At 41.0% G+C, this 28,000-nt stretch overlaps 1 protein-coding gene across 1 annotated transcript in view; it reads left to right on the forward strand.

The window, feature by feature from the left end:
* Positions 1-28,000, forward strand: part of hspa9.S (heat shock protein family A (Hsp70) member 9 S homeolog) — a 41,479-nt gene that overhangs the window by 11,421 nt on the left and 2,058 nt on the right. The window contains exons 7-16 of the mRNA NM_001086158.2: positions 1,262-1,368; positions 3,342-3,504; positions 6,113-6,205; positions 12,363-12,572; positions 15,922-16,149; positions 17,621-17,725; positions 22,703-22,820; positions 24,605-24,699; positions 25,745-25,837; positions 27,495-27,635. Coding sequence (NP_001079627.1) covers positions 1,262-1,368; positions 3,342-3,504; positions 6,113-6,205; positions 12,363-12,572; positions 15,922-16,149; positions 17,621-17,725; positions 22,703-22,820; positions 24,605-24,699; positions 25,745-25,837; positions 27,495-27,635 — 1,353 coding nt within the window. The remainder of the gene's footprint in view (positions 1-1,261; positions 1,369-3,341; positions 3,505-6,112; positions 6,206-12,362; positions 12,573-15,921; positions 16,150-17,620; positions 17,726-22,702; positions 22,821-24,604; positions 24,700-25,744; positions 25,838-27,494; positions 27,636-28,000) is intronic.

Genomic DNA, 28,000 nt, shown 5'->3' on the forward strand with positions numbered 1-28,000 from the left:
CTGAACTGAAAAAAGTGTTGGCAGGTGAACAACTCCTATAAAGTATTTTGTCAAACACTAAGCCAACAAATTCAATTAAATATTGTCCATATATATGTGCACTTAAAATTTCACATGTGTGTTTTCCACCTGAGGCTATGTTCACACATGCGTCTTTTACGTTGCGGTTTTTAAAATAGCTGACCGACGTCTAACTAAACTCAACTCAAAGCACCGATGAAGAGCACTGTTGCAACAGTTTTCAGCCAGGCATATTTATGAACCCATGATTCAATGTAAAATGCAGCACCTATATCCACAAATGTACGCAGTATTTTGCAGATTCCATACAGTTCAATAGATGACTTAACGCATGTGAGAGGCCTTTGATTAAGTGTCCTTGGGTCACACGAAACACGTAAGGCTTTTTTAACATAATGTAAAATAAAACCTTTATTTGTATTATCTAAACTTTGGGCATCTGGATTCTACTGTATGGTGTTCTGGACTAGTGCCTTCAAGGAATTTCGGTTAACCGCACACCAAACCAAACGTTGCACCTGCACTGCATTAAAAAATTGCAAGGGCTTGCCCTGCAGCTAAAAATCCTGTGTGCCAGTGAAAATCTTTTCTCTGGACTAGTGCCTGCCTACAATTGAATTTCCGTGGCATGTGTGACCATAACCTTATTTACTCTAAGTGACAGCTGTTTGTATCATAAGAGCATGTATGCAATTATGGAAATTACACATAATAATGAATATAGAATGAGTAATTAAAGCTTTCTCAAAACTGCAAAGCCTTGTTGAGTTGGCAGTTTTTGTGAATTTTCAGATAATCTCAAAGTTTGCTCTTTGCTTCATCTTGTCCCTCACGTGTTATTAGATAGGCAGGCTGACTTCTCTGGATACACAGACATGTTTGGTTTCTAGATTTTATTTCTAATTCCCAGCTCCGATGAATAAGATATTCCATTATTCTCTTACTCCTTGTACTTTATTTAGAGGGCTATGGCAAGAAAATGCAGTTAGAAATGTTGGTTTTAGTGACGTGTAGAGCGTTCTCTGCACTATTCAATTAATTTAGAAAAAAGTTTTTTCTGTTCGTAGTTGTCACCTTTGTCCTCCTGCTCTTAAAAAGTAGACTCTGTACATAAACTGGGCTTTATCAATAGGTATTGCTTCAGTTAAACTAAAGTCAAAATATGTAGATCTGGTTTAGTAACTTCTTATTTTCTTCTTTATTCTCTCTTTTTTTATTTATTTTTTTTATATAATTTTAGGCTACAAAGGATGCTGGGCAGATCTCTGGGCTTAATGTCTTGAGGGTTATTAATGAGCCTACTGCGGCTGCCCTAGCTTACGGACTAGATAAATCTGATGACAAAGTGTGAGTATTAATTGCTTAAAGGTTGTATTTATTTTACAAAGTTTTGTAGCATCACAGTCCACTAGGTCTTCAGTATTGTTTTACCTGTGACACCTTGCTTGGCGTCGACAGGGAAACTTTTCTTTGTATGTTGGTGCCGCTATTGTCAAAAGAATTGTAATGATTGGTTGCACCTCTAAGTCTAGCTGTGCAGGGGAAGGGAAGTCATTGCTGTATAAAAGTGATGTTCAATATTCAATCCTATCTTGATATAATTTACATGTTTTATGTATTCAATTACTACTTCCTTCTGGATATAAATTGATCTTTAAACTAATTATGTAATTCTTGATACTAATACTTATTGTATCCCTGTGTTAAAAAATTTATAAACTTTTTTTAAATTCACTGCGTTAAAAATAAAAAGCAATTGTGTGCAACCTATATGTTTCTTTTGGACTTTCCATACTCCAGAATGGACTTGATACAGAATATTTGATTGGCAGGTTGATTTTTTTTAAAGTAGTCTGTACAATCCCATAAAGCATCTGAAGAACAAAAAATACCCAGATATTTTGGGAGGTGCTGTAGACTTATGCAAAGCACTGAGACAGACTAACTATGACTGCTGTCGCTTTATTGTTTAGTGGTGGTTAGGGTCTGGGATCCCAGAGGTACAACTGCTCTGCTATTTGCTCAAGGGCTCTGCAGCAAATACAGGCACTGTTTTGAAACCAGTTCAGCACGTGTGCATCAGTAGGTGCTGCAGAAAACAGAATTATGATCTGTGGGCACTTTGGTAGTTTTATTCATTGTAGATTCTACATTCCATGGCACTTACAGGGTTAAGCAGCCACCAGCACGCTGTGGCTGAATAGAAGCAGAACCCACAATCTTTCAAACTCTAGTGGCTCACATTCCCAAAAGAGTAGGAGCTATTCTAATGGTAGCTGGCGAATCGGCTTCAAATTGATTGGTTTTCTCAGCTTGACATTAAAGGGTCAATACTGTCATGGGAAAACATGTTTTTTTCAAAACGCATCAGTTCATACTGCTGATCCATCATAATTCTGCACAGAAATCCGTTTCTGCACCCCATAACGTATATTTGTTTTACTACCCTTGAGTAGTGTTTTTAAAAGCCATTTATTCTATTTGTAAAGAAGTAAAAGGAAGACAACGTTGCTGAGAAACTACATTTTTCTTGTTGAAAAAAGTTTATATGAAAGGGAAACTGTCATGGGAAAACATGTTGGTTGTTTTTTTTTTTTTTCTCCAAAACACATCAGCAGAGTTCTGCACTGAAATCCATTTCTCAAAAGAGCAAACAGATTTTTTTTTATATATATTTAATTTTGAAATCTGACATGGGGCTAGACATATTGTCGGTTTCCCAGCTGCCCCCTGTCATGTGACTTGTGCTCCGATAAACATCAGTCACTCTTTATTGCTGCTCTTCAAGAGTGATATCACCCCCTTCCCTTTCCCCCCAGCAGCCTAACAACAGGACAATGGGAAGGTAACCAGATAACAGCTGCCTGGTAGATCTAAGAAAAACACTCAATAGTAAAATCCAGCTCCCACATTCAGTTACATTGAGTAGGAGAATCAACAGCCTGCCAGAAAGCAGTTCCATCCTAAAGTGCTGGCTCTTTCTGAAAGCACATGTCCAGGCGAAATGACCTGAGATCGCTGCCTACACACCAATCTTTACAACTAAATTTTATATTGTAGAGTGAATTATTTGCAGTGTAAACAGTGTAATTTAGACATAAAAGCTATATCCTAAAAATCATGACAGAATCCATTTAAAGTGTGTGGACAGGCAGATTTAAAAGTAACTTGACATGTGACGGTCATAGGCATTACTTACTTTTTGTGACATAATAATAATATTAAGGGATCTGCTTAGAATATGAGTTTAATTAGTCTCTTCCAAATTAACCTCTGCCGATGAAAAAATAAAAGTTTTTTTTTTTTTGTTTGTTTTTTAGTATTGCAGTCTATGACCTTGGGGGAGGAACATTTGATATCTCCATCCTAGAAATTCAAAAAGGAGTTTTTGAAGTAAAATCCACAAATGGAGACACATTCCTTGGAGGTGAAGACTTTGATCAAGAATTGCTGCAGTATATTGTAAAGCAATTCAAAAGAGAGGTTGGTGAACAAGTTTAAAAAACAAATAAAAACTTTGTGCAAGTCAAACTAACCCCCATAATTAATAAAATGCACAAACCTATAGCAACCAATACAATGTTTGCTGTTAAATAGGTTCCCACTAAATGCTACCTGCTAATTTGTTGCTGCAAATAAAATGTAATTTTTTTTTTTTTTAACCTTTAGGCCAGGAGAGCCCATACTTTACTAACGCAAGGTCTACTTAGTGATGTTGTCCGATTATTATCTACATCCATAAAAGCATTGTTAGCATTCGGTTCCATGTAAAATATTACTTAAATATTATTATATTGATTTATGACAGAATTTATATTGCTATATTTAATTAACAACTTCTTTTGTAATCTTAAAGTGGATCCGTCACCTACACATAAAAAACTGCATAATGAAAGTCCTTTCCAAATTAAATATGGAACCCCCAAAATTTTTTTCATTAAAACATCCATACCTGTTATAAAGATGTTTAAATATCTAAACTGTCAATCAAATATTAACTGCCCCGCCTCTATGCCCGTGGCATAGAGGAGGGGCAGTCAATTACTTTCACTTTCCATTCAGCACTTCCCACATGTCACTGCTCTCCTCACATTCCCCCCTTCCCTCCTCAGGCTCTATAATTGTGTAGGGCACTGCACATGGACATTAGGTCCCGCATTCTGGTTCATACACAAGATTTTGGGGTGATACACAATTTCCCTTAATAACCGTGTCCACAAAATGGCAGCTGCCTGCTTGCTGTGATTGTATAATTCCAAAACAGAAGGAAACAAAATTTAAATAATAAATACAGTGTAAGTAAAGTTTATTTTGCTCAACTAACATGATAGAAAATAATTTGAAATTATTTCTTAGGGTGACAGGTCCCCTTTAAACTTAATAAATATCTTAATCAAAAGAATGAAACAGGAGGGTGATTTAGACAAGCTGTTTGTTGACAGTGTCTTGAGATCTACTGATCATCAGCTAAAGGTCTACTGGTAGATACCTCTTTTGGGCACCACTGCTTTAGGCTGTCTAGCCTTTTTATCAAAATGACTCTCCTATGTATAGATGTTTACATAACCTTGACTACATTTGTAAAATGTTAAGTTGTTTTTGGAAACATCCCATTTATTGCAAATTTGTCTGGGAAATACATACTGAAAACATAGAAACTGCGCCACAAAATTGCTTCATTACAATATGCCATACACGACCTAGAGAGTCCCTTAAAGAGATACTGACACCAGAAATGAAACCATTTTTACATATAGTATTGGCTTTGTTTGCTACTTATAATTTTGCCATAATGTATTTTCTCAAAGCTTTTTCATTACCAAACTGACTCCCCGTGCTTGTCTATGAGGGGGCTGCCATATTTGTGCAACAGGAGTCCGTTAGCACTAGAAACTCTTAACTGACTGGCTGAGATGGGACAGTCGGGTTGGCAAAACAGTCAGGTTTAGGAACATCAACTAAAAATTATTTACAAAAACAAACCTCTCGACAAAAAAATGATCAACATGACCTATAAGTAACTTTTAATATACATTCATATTTTAAAAGGTACTTTTTTAGCATCAGTATCACTTTAAGTGGCACAACCAATAAAATAACAAAAAAATATGTTGGCGCTATATAAATACATGTTAATAATACCTGTTCAAGGCATGCATGTATTAAAAAAAACAAAGTGTAACCAACTAGGGATACACTGAATCCAGAATTAGGTTCTGGATTCGGGCAGGATTCGCCTTCTGCCAGGCTGAACCAAATCCTAATTGGCCAAATTAGGGGCAGGGAGGAAAACCCACGAGACTTTTTGTCACAAAACAAGAAAGTAAAAATGTTTCCCCTTCCCATCCCTAATTTGCATATGCAAATTAGGATTCAGTTCGGTATTTGCCCGAGTTTTTGGTGCATCCCTCGAACCAACGCATTGCTATTGCAGGAAGACCAATCTCCTGAAAATGCTTTCCCACTTGCAATAATAGCCAATCGGGAAAATATAAACTTCACTTTGTTTCTTAGCACAAAGATGCTTTGTGAGGAATGATAATGCATAATTGCATTTAAAGGAGACATTTTGTGTAAAAAAAAAAAAAAATAAGAATGTACCAGTGCATTATACTCCTTTAGATATAGAGGAATTGTGCTTAAAAAAAGTAGTGTTTCAGGCTGATTTATTGAATATTTCTGCAAAAACCCTAATAATCCCTCCCTTCTCTTCCACTTCCTGCTCCCTGAATTCCCAGGCTGTGCAGGGGAGCCGGAGGCACTCGGCTCACTGCACTGTAGGACAGGAACCAATCAGCAGCTAGAAGGACCAGATAGGAAAACGCAAGCAAATCTCTTTGCTTGTGTGACTGCAGGGATGTGATTGGCTGTCCCCCTCCTGCTGTGCTTCAGGCGGGTCCCCTCATTTGAAACAGGGACCAGAGAACATCTATAGGGAGCTCTAATAAAGGGGCTATTTTTAAAGATAGCCCCATATAAAAGCAACACCATATATTACTTGCCTACAAAATGTGTGTTTTTGCATTTATCCTATATGTCTCCTTTAAGTAAAGGAAAAAATTTTAAACTCCCCCCCTCCTTTATTTAACAGTCTGGTGTGGACCTTACCAAAGATAATATGGCACTTCAGAGAGTCCGAGAAGCTGCTGAAAAGGCAAAATGTGAATTGTCTTCCTCTTTACAGGTGAGTTTTTGTTTCCCTCTACCACCATTGTTAATATTCAGATAGCACTAATTATGTGTTAAATTAAATAACCAGTTATTAAACTTCAATTCATGAAAGAATTTGATAGCATCAAATTAAAGAGGATGGCCACCCAAACAAAGAAAACTAATTTTTTTCCATACTGAAAGTACAGATATGAGATCCGTTATCCGGAAACTAATTATTCAGATAGGCCATCGCGCATAGACTCCATTATAATCAAATAATCCACATTTTAAAAAACGATTTCCCGATCAGTGATAAAACAGTAACTTGTACTTGATCCAAACTAAGACATAATTAATCCTTATTGGGTTTATTTAATGTTTACATGATTCTCTGGTGGCACACTTATCAAGGGTCGAATTTTGAATTCGTGTTTTTTTTTAAAAAACTCCCATAAACTCCAATGAACTTGAAATTCGAAATGTATTCATAAAATCACATTTCTCTTACGTCGGTAGGGGACACAGGAACTATGGGGTAAAGGGCTCCTCCCACCAGGAGGTAGGACACTGCAGTGATGTCAGAATTGTGACTCCTCCCTCTCTCCTTTACCCCTTGCATGTTGCCTTGCAGGCTGTTTTTTTCAGTGTCCTCATCACAGGAGGTTCAGGACTGGCCTCTAGAGAGGCCCTACGCAAGGACTTAACTTCAGTCAGTGAACAGCACTGGCAACAGGGGTAAGACCTGAGTCAGCAGCTCGTCTGTACTCAAGCGTAAGCCCCCTTCGCGGGACCTCCCCTCTGCACAGTACCTTTCGGCACCTTAAGGATATAGACTTCGGGTAAGTCTACACAAGCAGAGGCGGGCTGAGAGTTCTCTCCCTGAGGCATACCGGCACATTCCAGGTAATTCTCTACCTTCAGCCGTGCAGCACGTACTGGGCCCAGCTATCTCGCGACCGTGACATCACGTCCTTCGTCTACGATACGCGCCTTCTCCTCAGATGTGCACCAGTTCTAGGACCCACCACTCTCGACTCCAAGCAGCTCGCTCTCCCACCAAATCAGCTCCTACCAGTGTGGTCACTACAGAGGTGTTCTAGCTGTTGACCCTTCCTCTCTCCTAGGGTACAGGTACACGCGGCAACGCATAGCTTCCACAAGCATGGCTGAAGGTAGGGGGGGAATGTTTTACCAAGGGACGGAAGTTTCCCCAAGTAGTTACATTCCTGAGCTGCTCAAGGTGTTTGTGCAAATTTAAGGAGGGCCAAATTAGCCCGCTATGCCCTGAATGTAGCCCATGCCTCACACAGGTTTCAGAGCCCTGTTCAGCAGGTGCTTCTGACTCTGCTACTGCAAGCACTTCACATGTAGGGCCACAAAATTCACAGGCCTCCTCTGATGTGCCAGCCTGGGCGGTTTCCCTGTCGCAATCATTGTCAGGCCTACAGTGCATTCTTCAACTGGTTATGTCAATTAATAAGGTGCTAGGCAAATTGGCAGAAACTTCAACACCACCTGCCAAATGCAAGAGGGACACTAGTAGAAGCCCTTAAGGCCCTTGCTTCTAGCCCATCCTTATCTGAGGATGAAGCGAGTGAGGGGGGAGGTTTTTTTTTTTTTTCATCCCAATCTGATTCAGAGGGGATGGGCAGTTCTCCTGATTCGTCTTGCAACATAGATCATCTCATAACAGCAGTTTTAGAGGTACTCCACATTGAGGAGCCAGACTCTGCCCCATGGAAAGCCAAGAGCCTCTTTAAGAAGAGTCATAGGGCTTCTGCCATTTTTCTAGCTCACGAGCAACTGCAAGCAATCGTCCAAGATGAATGGCAGGCATCAGAGAAAAGGTTTCAGGTCACTAAACATTTCACTAAGCAATATCCTTTTCCCAAAGAGTTTATTGAGAAATGGAGCATACCCCCTGTGGTAGACGACCCTGGTATCTAGACTTTCTAAAGGTACTACTCTGCTGGTACCAGATTCTTCAGCATTCAAGGATCCGACAGATAAAAAACTAGAGAGGTTCCTCAAGGCAACATTCTCTGCTTCAGGGTCAGCTCTCCTACCAATTATAGCAGAAGCTTGGGTTAGCCGTGCCATAGAGGCCTGGTCCGAAAATCTCAGCCAAAGTCTTCTGGAGATAAGACCACCTCCTCCTGACTACTGCATAGGGACGACGAATGCCCACAATCTTGGCGGCAGACTTAGGTTTTTCGCACAAACCTGGGCACGCCACACCTGGATCCTAGAGACCATCTCATCAGGTTACCGGCTAGAATTCACAAGCCTACCACCACGCCACTTTTTCATGTCAAGGCTTCCCTTGCAACAAGACAAAAAGATAGCCTTCTTATCAATTGTCCAGTCTCTGGAGGACTTAGGAGTCATAGTTCCAGTTCCTCCATCTCAACGTTTTCACGGGTTCTACTCGAACCTCTTCATAGTACCCAAGAAGGAGGGATCGTTTAGACCAATATTGAATCTCAAGCGGCTGAACAAGTGGATTGTCTGTCAGTGTTTCAAGATGGAACCCTTTATGATAAAGGATCCTTGTGATCTGAAACATGTTGTGATTAAATAAATAATTATTTGCGGCAGAGACTGCGTCTTATGTGCTCCATCCATACCTATGTTTGCTGAAATTGTCTGTGGGTCTTCTGGTGTGGCCTGACTGGAGAGTGAGCACGATACACAGGTGAAGGTGACTGAATGAATTTGCTGAAAGCTACTCTTCAGCAGAGGGTGGTGTTACCACAGGAGAAACAGACCAAGCTTCCGACTGCAATACGACGTCTTGAGTCAATACCCAAACCAGCGGTACAACTTTGCATGAGAGTGCTGGGCCTTATGGTGTCCTCCATCGAAGCAGTCCCCTTAGCCCAGTTTCCCCTCCGACCGCTGCAAGCAGCAATACTCAAGTGCTGGCGTCTGATATCTCTCCACCAGCGAATTACTCTCCCTCCGAGCACCAAAGGATCACTCACCTGGTGGCTGCAACCCCACCGACTGTCCCAGCGTCAGGTGTTTGCCGAACCAGAATGGAAGATCGTAACGACGGATGCCAGCCTACACGGCTGGGGGGGCAACATTCCAAGGAAGATCAGTACAAGGAACATGGTCGGCAGAAGAAGCACTACTCCCAATCAACCTCTTAGAAATCAGAGCAATTCGACTAGCCCTTCACAGGTGGCACAACCTTCTCAAACACCTGCATACAGACAGACAATGCCCCCGCCTTGGCCTATATCAATCGGAAGGGAGGAACAAGAAGCAAGGCAGCAAACAGAGGTAACTCCCATTGTAGCCTGGGCAGAAGACCATGTTCTGCATCTGTCGGCGATTCACATCCCGGGGGTGTTAAACGTGGAGGCGGACTTCCTAAGCAGACACTGAGTAGATCCCGGAGAATGGGAACTCCACCACAAAGCTTTTCAACTGCTGGTAGACAAGTGGGGAATACCTCAAGTCGACTTGATGGCCACCAGGCAAAACCGCAAGGTTCCCAATTTCTTATCACAATGCCAAGACCCCCTAACGGCGGGAATAGACACCATGACAATGCCATGGCAATTCCAACTGGCTTACGTCTTCCCTCCTCTTCCCATGCTTCCTCAGGTACTCAAGAAAATTTGCAGAGAAGGCTGCAAGGTCATAGTAATCGCACCATGCTGGCCCAGGAGGTTATGGTATTCAGACCTACTAGCTCTCTCCCTGGAACCACCAGTCATGCTACCTCTCAGAGACGATCTTCAGAGTCAGGGTCCACTTCGCACAGGAATCCCAAGCTCTTTGCATTAATGGGATGGCTCTTGAAGCTTCTATCCTAAAAGAAAAAGGGGTTTCAGATCAAGTCATACAAACCATAAGGGCACAAATACCTACTACCTCAAAAATATATCCTAGAACCTGGAATTGCTACTGGTCATAGTGTTCAGAGCACGACTGATTTCAGAGACTATAACATTCCGGCAGTTCTCAACTTTCTACAGTCCGGTCTAGCCAAGGGAGTCCGGCTAGGATCCCTAAAGTCCCAAGTATCGGCACTCTCCATTCTTTTCCAACAAAGACTTGCTCTACAAGAGGATGTGCATACTTTTCTACAGGGGGTTTCCCGACTGGCACCCCCCTTCCGACAACCAGTTCCTCCCTGGGACTTGAACTTAGTGCTCCATGCACTTCTAGAAGCCCTCTTTGAGCCAATGGACTTAGTGGATCTTCCGGCACTCACTTGGAAGACAATTTTCCTGGTAGCAATTTCCTCCATTAGACGCATATCCGAAATTGGGACACTGTCCTGCTTGCCACCTCTCCTCATCTTCCAGGAAGACAGGGCTATCCTCCGCACTGCTCCCGGATTTCTTCCTAAGGTGGTCTCCTCATTCCACATCAATTCGGAGATCATTCTTCCATCATCCACAGAATGAAAAGGAGGCCAAATTGCATAAACTTGACTTAGTTACTCACATAAAGCCCTTCAGGAAGACTGACACCTTGTTCGTCACCCCCTCGGGTCCTCGAAAGGGAATGGCAGCAACCAAAACCACGTTGGCCCACTGGGTCAAAGAAGCAATTAGGCAGTCCTACCTGGCACAAAAGAGGTTGCCTCCCATTCAGCTACATGCTCACTCTACCAGAGCATTGGGAGCCTCCTGGGCTCATCGCCACATGGCATCTGCTGATCGGGTCTGCAGGGAGGCCATTTGGGCTTCCTTACATACCTTCACAAAATTTTACCAATTCAATACTTAACTTTCCGTGGAGGCGGCAGTAGGCCGAAAAATCCTCCAAACGGTAGATTCCGAAAGGGTTTCTCCCTCCCTTGGTTTGGGGCATCTTTGGTATGTCCCCATAGTTCCTGTGTCCCCCTCCGAAGTAAGAGAAAGGAAGATTTATGTACTCACCATTAAATCATTTTCTCTAGTCGGAAGGGGGACACAGGACTTCCCTCCCGAAACTCCATTCTGTTCAGTTCAGCCATTCTTGTGGAATTATGTTTTCATGCAAGGGGTAAAGGAGAGAGGGAGGAGGCAACAGGCAACATGCAAGGGGTAAAGGAGAGAGGGAGGAGTTACAATTCTGACATCACTGCAGTGTCCTACCTCTTGGTGGGAGGAGCCCTTTACCCCATAGTTCCTTTGTCCCCCTTCCGACTAGAGTGAAAAGGATTTAACGATGAGTACATAAATCATCTTTTTTGAAGCTTGGATGAATAGAATTGTGCTTCAAAAAAAAACCAAAAAAAAACTTGAATGTCAGGAAGGCTGTAAACAACTCAAAATTGATCCCATCCGGCAGGTTTTAGGTGGCGAATAGTCAAATTAGAGTTCCTAAAGGGCCAGAGTATCATCAATCTCAAAAATAAAATTCATTTTTTTTTTTTTAAAAAAAAACTCGAATCGAATTTGAATAACTCCCTAGTCGAATTTGACTAGGGAAGTTTCGACTATTAAAAAAAAAAACCTCAATTCTAATTTTCAATTCGACCCTTGATAAATCTGCCTCCAAATGTATGACGACTCGTGGATAGCAGGTCTCATACATGTATGTGAAATTATAAGCAACTTTCCAATATTGCAAAGTATAAAAATCGCTTAATAAAAGAAAACATAATTCTAGGCGAATTATGTTTTCTTTTATTAAGCGATTTTTATACTGCCGTTGTCTAGCCCTTTAATGTGCCAACTTATCAACATATAGGTTCTTTTAAATTCAGAGGTTATAAATATTTAGCGTTTCATGCGAATGGCCAAATTAAACAATATACTATTCCACCCGAGTTGGCTGAAAGACAGATTGCCTATTGCTATTAATCTTTCCCTCCTTGGAAGCTTTGTGGTGAAAAATACCATAATGCTTCCACTTTGCCGCATCTTATCATGAACAGTCCAATGCCCATTATGCATAGCTCTAGCCAATTATGTGGCATGTAGGGGTTCCAAAATGACAGTAGTCCATATGTTCTATCCGTTCTGTCGTGGACACTTATTCATGGAAAGTAATTAGGTGGGAAATTTGATGAAATACCTTCTTCTGCTCTAAAGAACTATGGGTGCAGTTTTAATCCGGCATAATTCACTGTTTTCCACTTTGTTTACTGGCATCTTTTTGAATGCAGATGTATGTAAGTAAATATTTTGTTTTGTAAACATGATTATTGCTGTCTAAAAAAAGAACTTTTTGTATTTTAGACGGACATCAATCTGCCATACCTTACTATGGATGCTTCTGGACCAAAACACTTAAATATGAAATTGACACGTTCTCAGTTTGAGGGAATTGTTGGTGATTTAATAAAGAGGACAGTTGCACCAAGCCAAAAAGCTATGCAAGATGCCGAAGTTAGCAAAAGTGACATTGGTGAAGTTTTGTTAGTCGGTGGAATGACGAGAATGCCAAAGGTAAAATTCATGAAATAAGTATGATCATACTAAAAAACACTTAAAGGAACATTGACACCTTAAAATGAAATGTAAGTAATTTTTTTTGCACCGAATCCAGGATTTGGTTCGGGATTTGGCCTTTTTCAGCAGGGTTCAGATTTGGCTGATTCCTTCAGCCTGGCCGAACTGAATCCTAATTTGCATATGCAAATTAGGGCGCAGAGAGAAATTGTGTGACTTTTTGTCACAAATGGTTTCCCCTTTCCACCCCTAATTTGCATATGCAAATTAGGGCGCAGAGAGAAATTGTGTGACTTTTTGTCACAAATGGTTTCCCCTTTCCACCCCTAATTTGCATATGCAAATTAGGATTTGGTTTGGTATTCGGCCGAATCTTTAGCAAAGGATTCGGGGGTTTGGCTTAATCCAAAATAGTTATTCGGTGCATACTTAATTAAATTAGAATATATTCGAAATTCGATTGGGGGGTTATTTACTAAAAAAAACCTAAATCTAAAACTCGCACAAATTTTACCGACTTGAAAACTCGAATCAAATTAAACTAAACTCGATTTCAAGTTTTTTCTCTGAAAGAAACTCGAATGTCAGAAAGGCTTGTGATATGTCCAAATTGGTCCCTGGACCTCTCCCATTGACTTATACAAGAACTTAAAAGGTTTTAGGTGGCAAATAGTCAAATTCAAGTTTTTAAAGGGCCAGAGTGTGATAAATCTCGAAAATTGAATTCAAATTAAAATCCAGTTTGGATCATTCACAATTCAAATTTGAGCGTTTTGACCATAAAAAAAAAATAAGAACATTCTAATTTTTCAATTTGACCCTTAATAAATCTGCCACTTAAAAGGGTTGTTCACCTTTGAGACAACTTTTAGTATAATGTGGATAGTGATATTCTAAAACAATGGTTTTTGTTATTTTATCTTTTTTATTCAGCAGCTTTTCAGTTTGCATTAAGCAATCTGCCAGCTAGGGTACAAATTACCCTAGCAACCATGCATTGATTTGAATAAAAGACTGGAATAGGAGAGGCCTGAATAGAAAGATGAGTAATAAAAAGTAACAATACATTTGTAGCATTAAAGAGCATTTGCATTTTAGATAGGGTCAGCGATGCTTATATGAAAGCTGCAAAGAGTCAGAAGAAAGAGGAAAATAACTACAACACTATAAAAAAAATAAAATCATGAAAACCAATTGAAAAGTTGCATAGAATGGGCCATTCTATAACACACTAAGTTACCTTAAAGGTGAACCACCCCTTAAATGTTTGTATCTGTCCAACCAGCATATACAAATCTACAACCTTACACCACATTTAAATAGTTAATGTATACAGCCTCCTGATATTAAAATGCCTTTATGGCAGTATCTGGCACAGAACAACAGGTTCTTTATTAAACCATGAAACCCATAACTATATAACATTTCTATCATGTGGTAGATTTTGAATTTGATGTCAACAACATGTTTCAAAATAGTTGGGACAGGGGCAAAAAAGTTGTGTTATACTAAAAAAAAAAAAAGAGTTTCAGAGAGGCTGCGTTTCTCAGAAATAAAGATGGGGAGGGTTACACCACTGTGTGAAACACTGTTTAGGTAAATATTACAACAATTTAAGAATAACATTACTCAGTGTGAAATTGCAAAGAATTTGGGGATGTCAGTCTACAGCAGTGCTGTCCAACTGGCGGCCCCTGGCCTCCCACATCAAAGACTGGTTGCTGTGATTTCTAACCTTCAGTACTGAGATTAACTGGCCCCTGCATTGTTTGCACCCTTTACTCAGTCTGTAATGCTGCAATGTTTACACCTGTAATCCTCTCTGTATTGTTCACAACTGTAATGCCCATTACACTGTTCACACCTCAGAATGTATTTGTCCAGAATTATTCATCTGTTCACCCCTCTCTAATTTTCCTGTCCTATGTTACCTGTGTGCCACCCTTTCTTGCCCGTGTGTGCTCTGCCTCCTTTTCCTGCTTGTTTGTGTCATCTGCCTGTGTCTGCACCATATTCTGCCTGCCCTACTCTGCCTGTGTGTGCCATACTGTGCCTCCCTTTCCTGCCTGTGTGCCATACCCTGCCTGCCCTGTGCTCCCTGTGTGTGCCATATTTTGCCTGCCCTATGCTCAGTGTGTGTGTGTGTGTGCCATATTCTGCCTGCCCTACACTCCCTGTGTGCATCATACTCTGCCTGCCCTATACTTACTGTGTGTGCCATACTCTGCCTGCCTATGCTCCCTGTGTGTGCCATACTCTGCCTGCCCTATGCTCCATGCGTGTGCCATACTATGCCTCACTTTCCTGCCTGTGTGTGCCATACTCTGCCTGCCCTATACTTGCTGTATGTGCCATACTCTGCCTGACCTGTGCTCCCTGTGTGTTCCATACTCTGCCTCCCTTTCCTGCCTGTGTGTGCCATACCTTGCCTGCCCTATGCTCCCTGTGTGTTCCATACTCTGCCTCCCTTTCCTGCCTGTGTGTGCCATACCTTGCCTGCCCTATGCTCCCTGTGTGTGCCATACTCTGCCTCCCTTTCCTGCCAGTGTGTGCCCTGCCTGTCCTATGCTCACTGTGTGCCATAATCTGCCTGTGGGATGTAAGCCAGGTGGTTCTGAGGTTTGTTAGCATTTGAAAATAGTTATTATGAAGTGCCTAAGGTGTTTAATTATGTGTTGGATGTTGCTATGCCATCCATAGTGGTGGCTTAAACTTCTTTCACACATGATTAATGGCGGGGTTTTTTGGTGTGTTTTTTCGTGAATATGGTCTTAAAAGTTCTTGTGATAACATGGCTGTGGTTCAAATTGAGTGTTTTTAAAACAGGGAGTGGTCAACACTGGCTTCCTTTATCGGCCCTCCGCCACATCGCCTAGAAAAATTCCAGCCCTCGGTACCATAAAAGTTGGACAGCACTGCTCTACATTACCTAATATCAGAGTCTGAGAATATGGAGAAATCTTTGTACAAGGCCAAAAGCCAATGTTAGATGTTCCCGATCTTTGGGGCCTCTAACAGCACTGCAATAAAAACCAGATTCTGTGGTGGCAATTGTGATAGTCCCCCTTTAAAGATGCAGGCCAAAATTAAAAGATAATATACGAGTTTGCCACCGTGGCTGCAATGGACAGTGTACCAGTTATACTTGGATCAAAGGTGTTTGAGTTGGGCCCTTGTAATAGCATAGACAATGGTGTAATAGATCATAGCAGTGCTTTACTGTGCTCTTCTGAGCACACCTGGGCACCAGAGATGTGGAAAAAACAAATAAACCGGAAAAGTTTAACTATATAAATCTTTGTTTATTATACTTTTTGACAATGTGTTTTTGCTTTGCTTCATAAAGGTTCAGCAAACTGTGCAAGATTTGTTTGGACGAGCACCAAGCAAAGCAGTAAATCCTGATGAAGCAGTTGCCATTGGAGCTGCAATTCAAGGTGGTGTGTTAGCTGGAGATGTTACAGATGTCTTGTTGTTGGATGTTACACCATTATCTCTTGGCATTGAAACACTTGGAGGAGTCTTTACCAAACTGATTGGAAGAAACACAACTATACCAACAAAGAAAAGCCAGGTACAATAAAAGCCTTTTCATACACACTGGAAGTTTGTTCTTAAATATGTGCACTGACATAACTGAACATAATACAATGAGGGGCAATGTGTCCTGCAATCCCAAGCAGATAATAGTCAAAAGAAGTGGGTGCTGGCACTCAGAGGCAAGTTTCATAATTAGAAGTAGAGGGCACTGAAATTTCAAGTACATTATATAGTAACTGCACTGGATACAAACACAATTATACAGTGAGGATCAGTGTGTAATGGCACCAGCAGTACATGGTACACAGTAAGATGCACATCTCAAGTAAGATGCACATTACATTGCACGAGAGGGAGTGGGTACTTCAAAGCAATATATACTGTATGAGGCTGTTGAAAAAGGCACCCCCAGCTCAATAATGTCTGACCCAACCTCCGCAATACAGAAAACCTTTTAAAGCTGCCAGTGGGGACCCAGGGACGATTTGGGCCCCTAATGCACCGAGAGGCTGTTCCTGTGATACTACCCCACTGCTCTTACCATCTGCTGTCTGCCGGGGGCACATCGCTAGTACAGCTGTGCTCTCTTACATAAATTCAACCCCTCCAAATGAACCCAGCACCCTTACACACCCCTCCATACCCTCACATAAATGTTATATATATTTATATATTCTGTATTTTCCCACAACTTACCACGGCCAGCAAAAAGCCACTCCTGGTAACTTTAAGAGCCGAATTTCCCTCTCTTCTATTGCAAGAGTACATTAGAGGACATTAGACAAATAGCAGGGGACCTTATTATCCACAAAGATGATCACCAGACAAGAGGCCACCCCTTGAGACTAAAGGAAAAGAACTTTCAGTCTGCAATTAAATCTGAAGGCTGCCCAGTCCCTTCACAAGCTGTATTCAGATATCTAACTTGATGGGTTAGGGCTTATCCAGTGAATCACAGCACTCTTTTGGCATAATAGAGTAGTGCTCGTGTGAAATGTTACACCTATACAAATACTGTTTTTTGAATTGCAGTGTCCCTGTAATTCTACACAGTGGACAGGAATAAAAATTTTTGTTAGTGAGGAGTGAACCAATGCCTCTGACATCAGAAAAAAGTGTTAAAGGAGAAGGAAAATCGTATCCCACTTGGGGGTGCCAAGTGTTGGGGGGTTGTTCCAGGGAGCACCACAGAACGATCCTCCCCCGGCTTCTAGTTTCTTCAAGTTTCCCGGGGCAGACGTATTTCGGCCTTTCGCTCTAATGCGCAGCCGCAATTCGAAAGAAGATGCTGGAAGAGGATGGATCCATGGTGCTTGCTGGAGTAACCCCGGGCCGGTGCAGTTTTCTGCTGATAGGAGCACCGGCTCTGGGTTTCAGGTAAGTAAATACAATCACTTTGGCACCCCCAAGTGAGATATGGTTTTCCTTCTCCTTTATGGTATAAAAAAATATGCTGGTTACAAACTTTGGAAAAGCTTGACATTTTAACGTTTTTTTGTTTTCAGGTATTCTCTACTGCTGCAGATGGCCAGACACAGGTAGAAATTAAAGTTCACCAAGGAGAGCGAGAAATGGCATGTGACAACAAACTTCTTGGCCAGTTTACATTGGTAAGTAGTGAGATTTAATCGTTAAAGGACCAGTAACATCAAAAAATTTTTACAAAAAATTCGTTAGTATACAACGAAAAATAAACACCTTGACAAATTAAACTTGTAAATTGCAAAGCCTTTGTTTAGAAATAACTTACCGAAACTTCACTTCCTGTCCTCTTCAAAACAGGCGATACGGCGACCATCCATCCTGCAGTGCTCGATTTCTTCTCCCTGGCTATGCTAGTGACAGCTGTGAAGGAGGCTGAGGCTCCGCTCTCGAGTGCTGGCTGGTGGAGCAGGGTTTGTAGTGGGGTTCCCGATGTGCTCCGAGCCTGCCAGTGCCTGAGTGCACCTCACCTTCCCAGGCTAAAGACCACGATTTGTACTTTCGTGCTGCCTCACAATGAAGTCTGTTTTACCGTCGCTTCTTCATTCTCCTTCCTTGGGTGCTGATTGTGGTGATTATAATAGACAGTGACACGAGGAGATCCCCGGGCTCAGGCAGAGTCCCCAGCGCTCGCTATTACCCCTACTGGAACCGGAGGGTCGGACGCGCAGCTCTCGTGAGACCCCGACCCAGTGATCCCAACGCTAACCTGGGGCTGAACTCTGCCCCTCACAGGAGGAAGAACGAGACTGTGCTGCTCATGATCTATGCCATCACCCCCACCTACAGCCGCTTGGTGCAGAAAGGAGAGCTCACCCGCCTGGCCAATACCTTCCGCCTGGTGCCGCGTTTACATTCGATTCTGGTGGAGGACTCTGTGCACCCGACGGAGCTGGTGAGACGCTTCTTGGCTGGGGCAGGAGTCAAAAGCAGTCACCTGTATGCGGTCTTTAGCATAGGAGCAGTGCGGGAAGCGGGGCAGCATCGGCAGCTCCCCGTCCTTTTTTTTTTCCACTGCCCACATCAAAGTCGGTCTTTTTGGGGAGCAGATGTAGGGCCCGCACAGAATGCACAGAGTCCTCCACCAGAATCGAATGTAAACGCGGCACCAGGCGGAAGGTATTGGCCAGGCGGGTGAGCTCTCCTTTCTGCACCGGGTGGCTGTAGGTGGGGGTGATGGCATAGATCATGAGCAGCACAGTCTCGTTCTTCCTCCTGTGAGGGGCAGAGTTCAGCCCCAGGTTAGCGTTGGGATCACTGGGTCGGGGTCTCACGAGAGCTGCGCGTCCGACCCTCCGGTTCCAGTAGGGGTAATAGCGAGCGCTGGGGACTCTGCCTGAGCCCGGGGATCTCCTCTTGTCACTGTCTATTATAATCACCACAATCAGCACCCAAGGAAGGAGAATGAAGAAGCGACGGTAAAACACAGACTTCATTGTGAGGCAGCACGAAAGTACAAATCGTGGTCTTTAGCCTGGGAAGGTGAGGTGCACTCAGGCACTGGCAGGCTCGGAGCACATCGGGAACCCCACTACAAACCCTGCTCCACCAGCCAGCACTCGAGAGCGGAGCCTCAGCCTCCTTCACAGCTGTCACTAGAATAGCCAGGGAGAAGAAATCGAGCACTGCAGGATGGATGGTCGCCGTATCGCCTGTTTTGAAGAGGACATGAAGTGAAGTTTCGGTAAGTTATTTCTAAACAAAGGCTTTGCAATTTACAAGTTTAATTTGTCAAGGTGTTTATTTTTCGTTGTATACTAACGAATTTTTTGTAAAAAATTTTTGATGTTACTGGTCCTTTAACTCTATTTTGCTTTTGAAGTCTCACTTTAATGTACAATAAGCATACCACACATTAAATATTGACAAGGTCACAGGAAAAAACAATTGGTATTAAAAATTTAGGGACACCATCCAATCTGAATAGCTCGGTGTTCAAGCTTTTGTTACTGTTCTGCCTGAAAGTGAGTCTGTTTCCCGCAGCCGGGATGATGTTTTTAGCATCTGAATAAAGCAAGTGGACGAGCCTTCCTAACCTGCAAACTGTGTCATGGCCTACTCCTTCATAGTTGGAAACAATTGATAATACAATATACAAAAGTTATTGGGTATGGTAACATTATGGGCAAGGTGGATTTGGAAAGGTATTACTGGCCCTTTTAGTAAGTTGACTTCAGAAAACACATTCAGATTAGATCAACTACTTTTCTTTCTCCAAAGTTGCAAATTCTTGCAGTAACCGTGTGTTTTGTATGAGATTTCCAAAAAGTCCCCTATACAGCATTTGCTCACTTTGCACATTAGCATCTCTTTGCATTTGATGTGTTTTTAAAGCAAAGATCACCGTCTAAAAAAATTAAAAATAAGTACTGCTATATACAGTAATTCTTTGTAAACAAATATTATACCAGAGATTTGTTCTCTGGTAAGTTTTCCCCAAAATTGTCTTTTTGCCAACATGTTATTGAGTGAAGTGATAAAACATGAATGCTAGGGGTTTTCTAAATCGTTTTGCAAAGGGCTTTTAAGTATTTTAAAATACTTTAAAAATATTTTTAAAGTGCAAAAATATTGCATATTTATTTTCAAGTCTGCATAGTATCTCCACATGATGTAAAGTCCTGCAGCAGGTCGGGTACCCGCGGGTTACCCGCAAAAACCTGCATTACCGTGCGTGTTGTGGGTAGAAGGTGCGTGCAGGGCCGCCATTAGAAATCACGGGGCCCTGTACAACAAAATTTTCAGGGCCCCGCCCCAGATCCGCCCACTCCACACTACAGTTAAAAGACCACACAGACATCCGTGCTAAAAAAGGTAACCCCCCCCCACACACACACACACACAAGTTCTAAAAAGCTATTGATTGTCAGGCCCCCTTATAAGTTAAAAAAAAAAAAGCATTGACGCCAGGGCCCCCCATAAATATTTTATTTTTTTTTAAAAAAAAAAAATTAGTGACGGGGCCCCCCTTACAAGTGAAAAAACAAATTGATGGCTTGGGGCCCCCCCCAGGTTATAAAAAGCTATTGGTGATCAGGGGCCCCCTGCAAGTAAAAAAAAGAAATGCAGATTTACCGGGACTTATTCTTAATGTAGCAATGAGGATGCAGGAAATCTTAATTGGGAAAAGCTTCCGTGCAGCTGCAGTGTCGTACTGGCAGCGCGCTGAGCTGAAATCAAGTAAGTGAGCATGGTCAGGCCCCCCCTTAGACAGAAAATCCTGCGGGCCCAGGACAACTGTCCCCCCTGTGACCCTCTGATGGCAGCCCTGGGTGCGGGTATAGACGCGGGTTTGCTGGTCGGCCCGCGGGTCTTCTCAATAGCGATTTTTACTCCTTTTTTCTGATCACGCCTACCTCTGATGATGTCACTTCCGGTTTACAATGACGGCACTTCCTGATTCTTGATGGTCAGGGGGTCCGGGTTGCGGATAAGGTATTTGCGGGTTGGGTTGGGTAGCGGGTCCAAGTGGCTAAGAATGCGGGTACGGGTCGGGTACAGGTTCCAAAAAATGGACCTTCGCAGGACATGATGTAAGAAATATCCTCCTAATTACAAATAGTTTGTAGTATTTTGTTGGGGTTTAGGGCTAAATGCCATAAGAGGTAAGTATTCAACTATAATTGGCAAACAAATATTATTACATTAAAAAGTTGCTCTTTAACTGTGAAAAGGAAAAGCTTTTATTCAATACCATTGTGTCACTGGTGAAGTACAACAAACGAAACAAACTTCCGTGCAGCTGCAGTGTCGTACTGGCAGCGCGCTGAGCTGAAATCAAGTAAGTGAGCATGGTCAGGCCCCCCCTTAGACAGAAAATCCTGCGGGCCCAGGACAACTGTCCCCCCTGTGACCCTCTGATGGCAGCCCTGGGTGCAGGTATAGACGCGGGTTTGCTGGTCGGCCCGCGGGTCTTCTCAATAGCGATTTTTACTCCTTTTTTCTGATCACGCCTACCTCTGATGATGTCACTTCCGGTTTACAATGACGGCACTTCCTGATTCTTGATGGTCAGGGGGTCCGGGTTGCGGATAAGGTATTTGCGGGTTGGGTTGGGTAGCGGGTCCAAGTGGCTAAGAATGCGGGTACGGGTCGGGTACAGGTTCCAAAAAATGGACCTTCGCAGGACATGATGTAAGAAATATCCTCCTAATTACAAATAGTTTGTAGTATTTTGTTGGGGTTTAGGGCTAAATGCCATAAGAGGTAAGTATTCAACTATAATTGGCAAACAAATATTATTACATTAAAAAGTTGCTCTTTAACTGTGAAAAGGAAAAGCTTTTATTCAATACCATTGTGTCACTGGTGAAGTACAACAAACGAAACAAACTCTTAAAGGGATACTGTCATGGGAAAAAAATTTTTTCAAAATGAATCGGTTAATAGTGCTGCTCCAGCAGAATTCTGCTCTGAAATCCATTTATCAAAAGAGCAAACAGATTTTTTTTTTATATTCAATTTTGAAATCTGTCATGGGGCTAGACATATTGTCAATTTCCCAGCTGCCCCAAGTCATGTGACTTGTGCTCTGATAAACTTCAGTCACTCTTTACTGCTGTATTGCAAGTTGGAGTGATATCACCCCCCTCCCTTTCCCCCCCAGCAGCCAAACAAAAGAACAATGGGAAGGTAACCAGATAGCAGCTCCCTAACACAAGATAACAGCTGCCTGGTAGATCTAAGAACAACACTCAATAGTAAAAACCCATGTCCCACTGAGACACATTCAGTTAAATTGAGAAGGAAAACAGCAGCCTGCCAGAAAGCATTTCTCTCCTAAAGTGCAGGCACAAGTCACATGACCGGGGCAGCTGGGAAATTGACAAAATGTCTAGCCCAATGTCAGATTTCAAAATTGAATATAAAAAAATCTGTTTGCTCTTTTGAGAAATGGATTTCAGTGCAGAAGTCTGCTGGAGTAGCACTATTAACTGCTGCATTTTGAAAAAAACATGTTTTCTAATGACAGGATCCCTTTAAGCGTTGATGAGTGCTCCCAGGCTCAGTGCCTAGGGCAACCCCAGACTTGAATACTCTACTGTACAGATTGTTTAAAATATTTATCATATTTATATAAGGCCTGAATTTTTTTTCCTCTGTAGGTTGGTTTCCCCCCTGCCCCTCGAGGAGTGCCTCAGATTGAAGTCACTTTTGACATTGATGCAAATGGAATTGTTCATGTATCGGCAAAAGACAAAGGAACAGGTCGTGAACAACAAAGTAGGCATCCGCATTAGATTTGCACTTGAATTTTCCATATTTTGGTTGTTCTTTAGGTTTACACTTGTGTATATCATAATTACTTTTGGAATGATGTTGAGATTCCCTATATAGTCAGTGGCGATTGGTCGGCAAAATATCTATGGTTTTAAGTCAAGTCATTAAGATGTGAGGCATAAAAGAAATTCTCCCTCCTTTCCACACTCATAAAATGCATATATTGCCTAAACCTATGCCCACAAGCATACCAACATGAATCCCATCTTGTGCTAGCTGAATAATGTTACCTCTTCTTCATAAGTTTCCCCTTCCTCCTCCCCTCACCTACCAGCTAGTGATGATGCAGCGTATTTCTGGCCTTATAATTAAATAAATACATTTATATGGCCAGAAAATACACTGCATTCTCTTACTTAAAGGGGAACTCCGGCTTCCAAACCAAAATTTGATAGAGGCCCAAATAACAAAAAAAAAAAAACCTTATTATATCCATCACAGTTGCCTGTTTCTTCAAAAACTATGAATAAATGCCATTTCTCTTTCTGCATCATTTGAAATCCTGGCAGGGAAGGAGGGACTAAACATTGATGTTACAAATTGTAACAACTTCTCCACATCTTGCAGACAGCATGCAGGAACTACATAATCCACAATGCATTGCACTATATGTTCCTTTTTGGAATTGCAGGGAATTATGGGGTTTGGAGGATGCAGGCTGAGGACAGATGGCTGTTGATACAAAGTAACGGTAGTCAGCCAGCTCATCAAAGTAGTCAGAGAGATCAGCAGAAGAGCAGGGGCCTAGGCTTAGGGGAGTGTCAGAAACGTCTGCAGGAAAAGTCTGCATATTTTTTATATGATGTATATTGCAAAGTTGCTTGAAATTAGGTTTACTTTTCAAAAAAGCTTATGTTTTTGTGGAGTTCCCCTTTAAGAGAGAAACAGCTGGAGGACAGTTTCTTTGTGAGCCCAATATCTCTTCCTACTTTGTCCTATGTTTGTTTGTTTACTTTCTTGCTGCTACTTTGCCATGTTTTTTTTGTCTTCTTTCTGCTTCCAGATACTTATATTTCCCTTATTTTCAGCTATGCCAAATGCTTGTTTTCAGTTTGAAAATGTGAAAATCGGTAGTGTCAAATCTTAAATTTAGCCACTTTCAACATAGTAAAAGTTATGTTTCTTCACTACTCTTATTATAGCCCTGATCGTTCTTTGGCACACCCTAAATAAAGTAAAAGTTATTCTTCAAATCATATGCTCATGAGATGTTGATTGATTCGTTTACCCCATAGTTGAAAGATGCACACACCATTTCTTCAGCCTCATAATGATAAAACAGCCACCAATAGTGAAGTACCATCATGAATTTAGTATAATCTCTCGCTTTTGTTTTGTATTGCTGCTCAGCCTCTTGCTCTTTCTAGTGTGTTTTCCTCATCCCTTGTAAAACTTGTTAGTATACATAGAAAAAAAACACCAAGACAAATTTAAACGTTAAAATCGCAAAGACTTTGTGAAGAAATAACTTACCGGAACTCCGCTTCCGCTCCTCTTCAGAAAAGGCGACACGGTGGCGATCCATTGTGCGGTGCTCGATTTTTCCTCCCTGGCTATCTCCTATAAAGAAGTCAGGGAGGAGAAATTGAGCGCCGCATGATGGATCACTTTCTGAAGAGTGCAGATAAATGTTATCTTGCTGTATACAAAGTTTGGAGAATCTTAATCCTTTCTGTAACTTCCCATACATGCCATTAATTTGAAATCTGATTTTTTTTTTTTTTAAGTTGTTATTCAGTCTTCTGGCGGACTAAGCAAGGATGACATTGAGAATATGGTAAAGAATGCAGAAAAGTATGCAGAAGAAGATAGAAGAAGAAAGGTATTATATTATTATTATTATTATTATTTATAGAAAGAAGAAGAAGAAACGTTTGCAGTTGGGGTGGTTGGTTTTCAGATATGAATATCTAGGTAAAGGGTAAACTTTCTTTGCGGGATCAGTGCATGTTCAAGCATTTAATTAATGCTGCAGATAGGTTGAGTTTACAAACTTTTATGCAAAAAACTTAAACTTACTGTTTATTGCATTGCTAGGCAGCACATGTTACTGTAGAGTAACATTAAATTTGCCACTTCCCCTGCTAATCACACATTACCTATGACATTGAAAGGAAAAGGCTTAATTAAATGCTACCCCATTTGAAACCATGCTTGTGTTGTTGGTTTGCAGTAGACTGAATGCCCTGTGACAAAGCCAGTTAAACCCTGAGAGTGTTAGAAATAGCACTTTCTTTAAATTACATGTAAAGCCTACATTGTATATGTATATAAGTTGGGCATATCTTCCCCACACAAGCCACATCATTTGTACTGCATATACCCCTCCATTTGCCAGCGCCATCACATTTTCCTAAAATAAATCAAAGCTTTCATCTGGTGGCCATTTTTCCTCTGAGACCTCATCGGAACATTTAGACATGTATGCTGTAAAGTTCATGCAATGCAGAATGCAGTTTTACACAGGCACACCGTACTTTAATAAAACCAGTAATGCCATCTCTTCATTGGCTGTTGACTGGAGGGTGTGTTAAGTAATCTGAGCTGAGAAGAACTGAGCATGCTCATAAGTCAAAAGCCAAAGCCAATTCCTGAGAGAGGGTAGAGTGGGTAAGAGGAGGAGAAGGATTTCTAAGTGATTAAGGGGACTCTGCAGCCTAAATGTCAACCTTTTAACAACCAGAGTGGCAGTTATTTTTCAAAGAGGCTGGTCACTGATTACATTTTTGTGTAAGGGGTTTACATGTCCTTTAAATGAGTTGGAAGGGCTTTACATCATCTATTATGATGAAAATATCACAGTGCAATACTTAGTTTGTTCTTGATACAGATTACATATATTGATAAATTCATTTTTATTTTTTCAGGAGCGTGTGGAGGCAGTAAACAATGCTGAAGGTATTATTCATGACACAGAGTCAAAAATGGAAGAATTTAAGGATCAGCTGCCAGCTGATGAGGTTTGATATTACTTTTTTATTAATAAGGTACATCTTAATACAATTATGGGACCTGTTATCAAGAAGGCTCAGGACCTGGGTTTTTATGGATAAGGGGTTTTTCCATAATTTAGATCGCCATACCTTTTTAAGTCTACTAAAACATTATTTAAACAGTAAATAAACCCAATGGGATTGTTTGCCAAATAAATAGATTAATTCAACTTTGTTTGTTTGGGATCAAGTAAAATGTACTGTTTTATTATTACAGAGAAAAAGGAAATTATTTTTAAACATTGGAATTATTTAATAACAATGGAGTCTATAGGAGACAGACTTATTTTTTTTTAGATTAGATTTTTTTTTTTTTTTTTTTTTTTTTTTAGAAAAAATTAATTTAAACAGCACCTAGTATAACATTCCTTACTCCCAGTATTCCGTTTTATTTTGTGTGTCTGTAACAGCCAGCTCAACTACATCTCTTTTAGTTACTACCTTGTCTGGCATGCAGCTCTGTCCCCTTTCTGTTCTGAGCTCTCTTGCACTCCAACTATGAAGACCTCAAAGCGGTGTACAACTAGCACTTAGGCAGGTTAAAGGACCAGGAACAACAATTTAAAAAAAAAAAAAAAAAAAAGAAAAACTAGTTAGTATACATAGAAAAAAAAAAAACACCAAGACAAATTAAACATTAAAATTGTAAAGCCTTTATATTAAAAAATAACTTACCGAAACTCCTCTTCCGAAAAGGCAACAATCCATCGTGCAATGCTCTATTTCTGCTCCCTAGCTATCTCCTATAAAGAAGGCAGGGGAAAAAAATAAAGCATCGCACGATGGATCATCAGTTTGCTTTTTTAAAGTTTAATTTGTCTTGTTGTTTTTTTTTGGATCTATACTAACATTTTTTTAAAAATTTTTGATGTTACTGGTCCTTTAAGGGAATGTCATCCTAGCTTTGCTTTCAATTTTATTCACCTCTCATGCTAGATTACAAGTGAAATCGTTTAGATTATTTGCTGGCACAGGTATGGGATCTGTTACTCCGAAATCCCTTATCCAGAAAGCTCCGAATTACAGGAAGGCCATCTCCCATAGACTCCATTACAGGTTTGGGATCCGTTACTCAGAAACCCATTATCCAGACTCCATTATAATCAAATAATTCAAATTTTTTTTTTCTCTGTAATAATAAAACGGTACCTTGTACTTGATCCCAACTAAGATAATTAATCCTTATTGGAAGCAAAACCAGCATGTTGGGTTTAATTGATATTTACATGATTTGCTAGTAGACTTAAGGTATGAAGATCCAAATTATGGAAAGATCCATTGTCCAGAAAACCCAAGGTCCCTATCATTTTTGGATAACCGGTCCCATACTTGTATAAGGAAATAATTCTTGTTTTTCTGTGTAATAATAATACCGTGTGCTTCATCCAACTGCATTAATTAATGTCAGTGGGAAAACAATCTTATTGAGTTGATTTCACCTTTAAATGTTTTTTTTGTTTTGTTTTTTTACTAAATATAAGGTATTGTGATTCACATCAGATAGATCCCTTATCCGGAAACCCTAGGTCTCAAGTTTTCTGGATAATAAATCCTGTGTCTGCATACTACTGTTGTGGCGTGTTCTTTGTCATTGCATTAATGCAACGTTTATCATTTTCTTTAGTGCAACAAACTAAAAGAAGAGATCAGCAAGGTAAAAGAACTCTTGGCACGAAAAGACGAAGAAACTGGCGAGAGCATCAGAAATGCTTCATCAACTCTCCAACAGGCTTCCCTTAAATTATTTGAAATGGCTTACAAAAAGGTAATTATCTGTTTATTCTCTAGTGTGTTACCAACCTTTTCACATTAGTTTGCTGATCTAAACTAGTTTGATTTAAAAGTGGCCCTGTCAAAGCAAACAAAACTTCCTTTTCCATCTGTTAGTGAAACAAGGTTGAACAATAATTGGCACTGAAGAATCGATGATAATGTATCGTTCAGGGTTGAAAGATATAACTTTCAAATGTTCTTGAGAGAGATATAGATATAGATTCACAACTTCTTCAACATTGAGCAAACTACAGTCAAACCAACTTAGATTTGTATGGAAAACGGTGCAGCCGAGTAAACAATATATAGTTATACCAGTTTAGATAAGATTTTTAGAGACGCAGAAAGGCAGGGTGT

Source organism: Xenopus laevis, chromosome 3S (genome assembly GCF_017654675.1).
Source record: "Xenopus laevis strain J_2021 chromosome 3S, Xenopus_laevis_v10.1, whole genome shotgun sequence".
NCBI lineage: Eukaryota > Metazoa > Chordata > Amphibia > Anura > Pipidae > Xenopus > Xenopus laevis.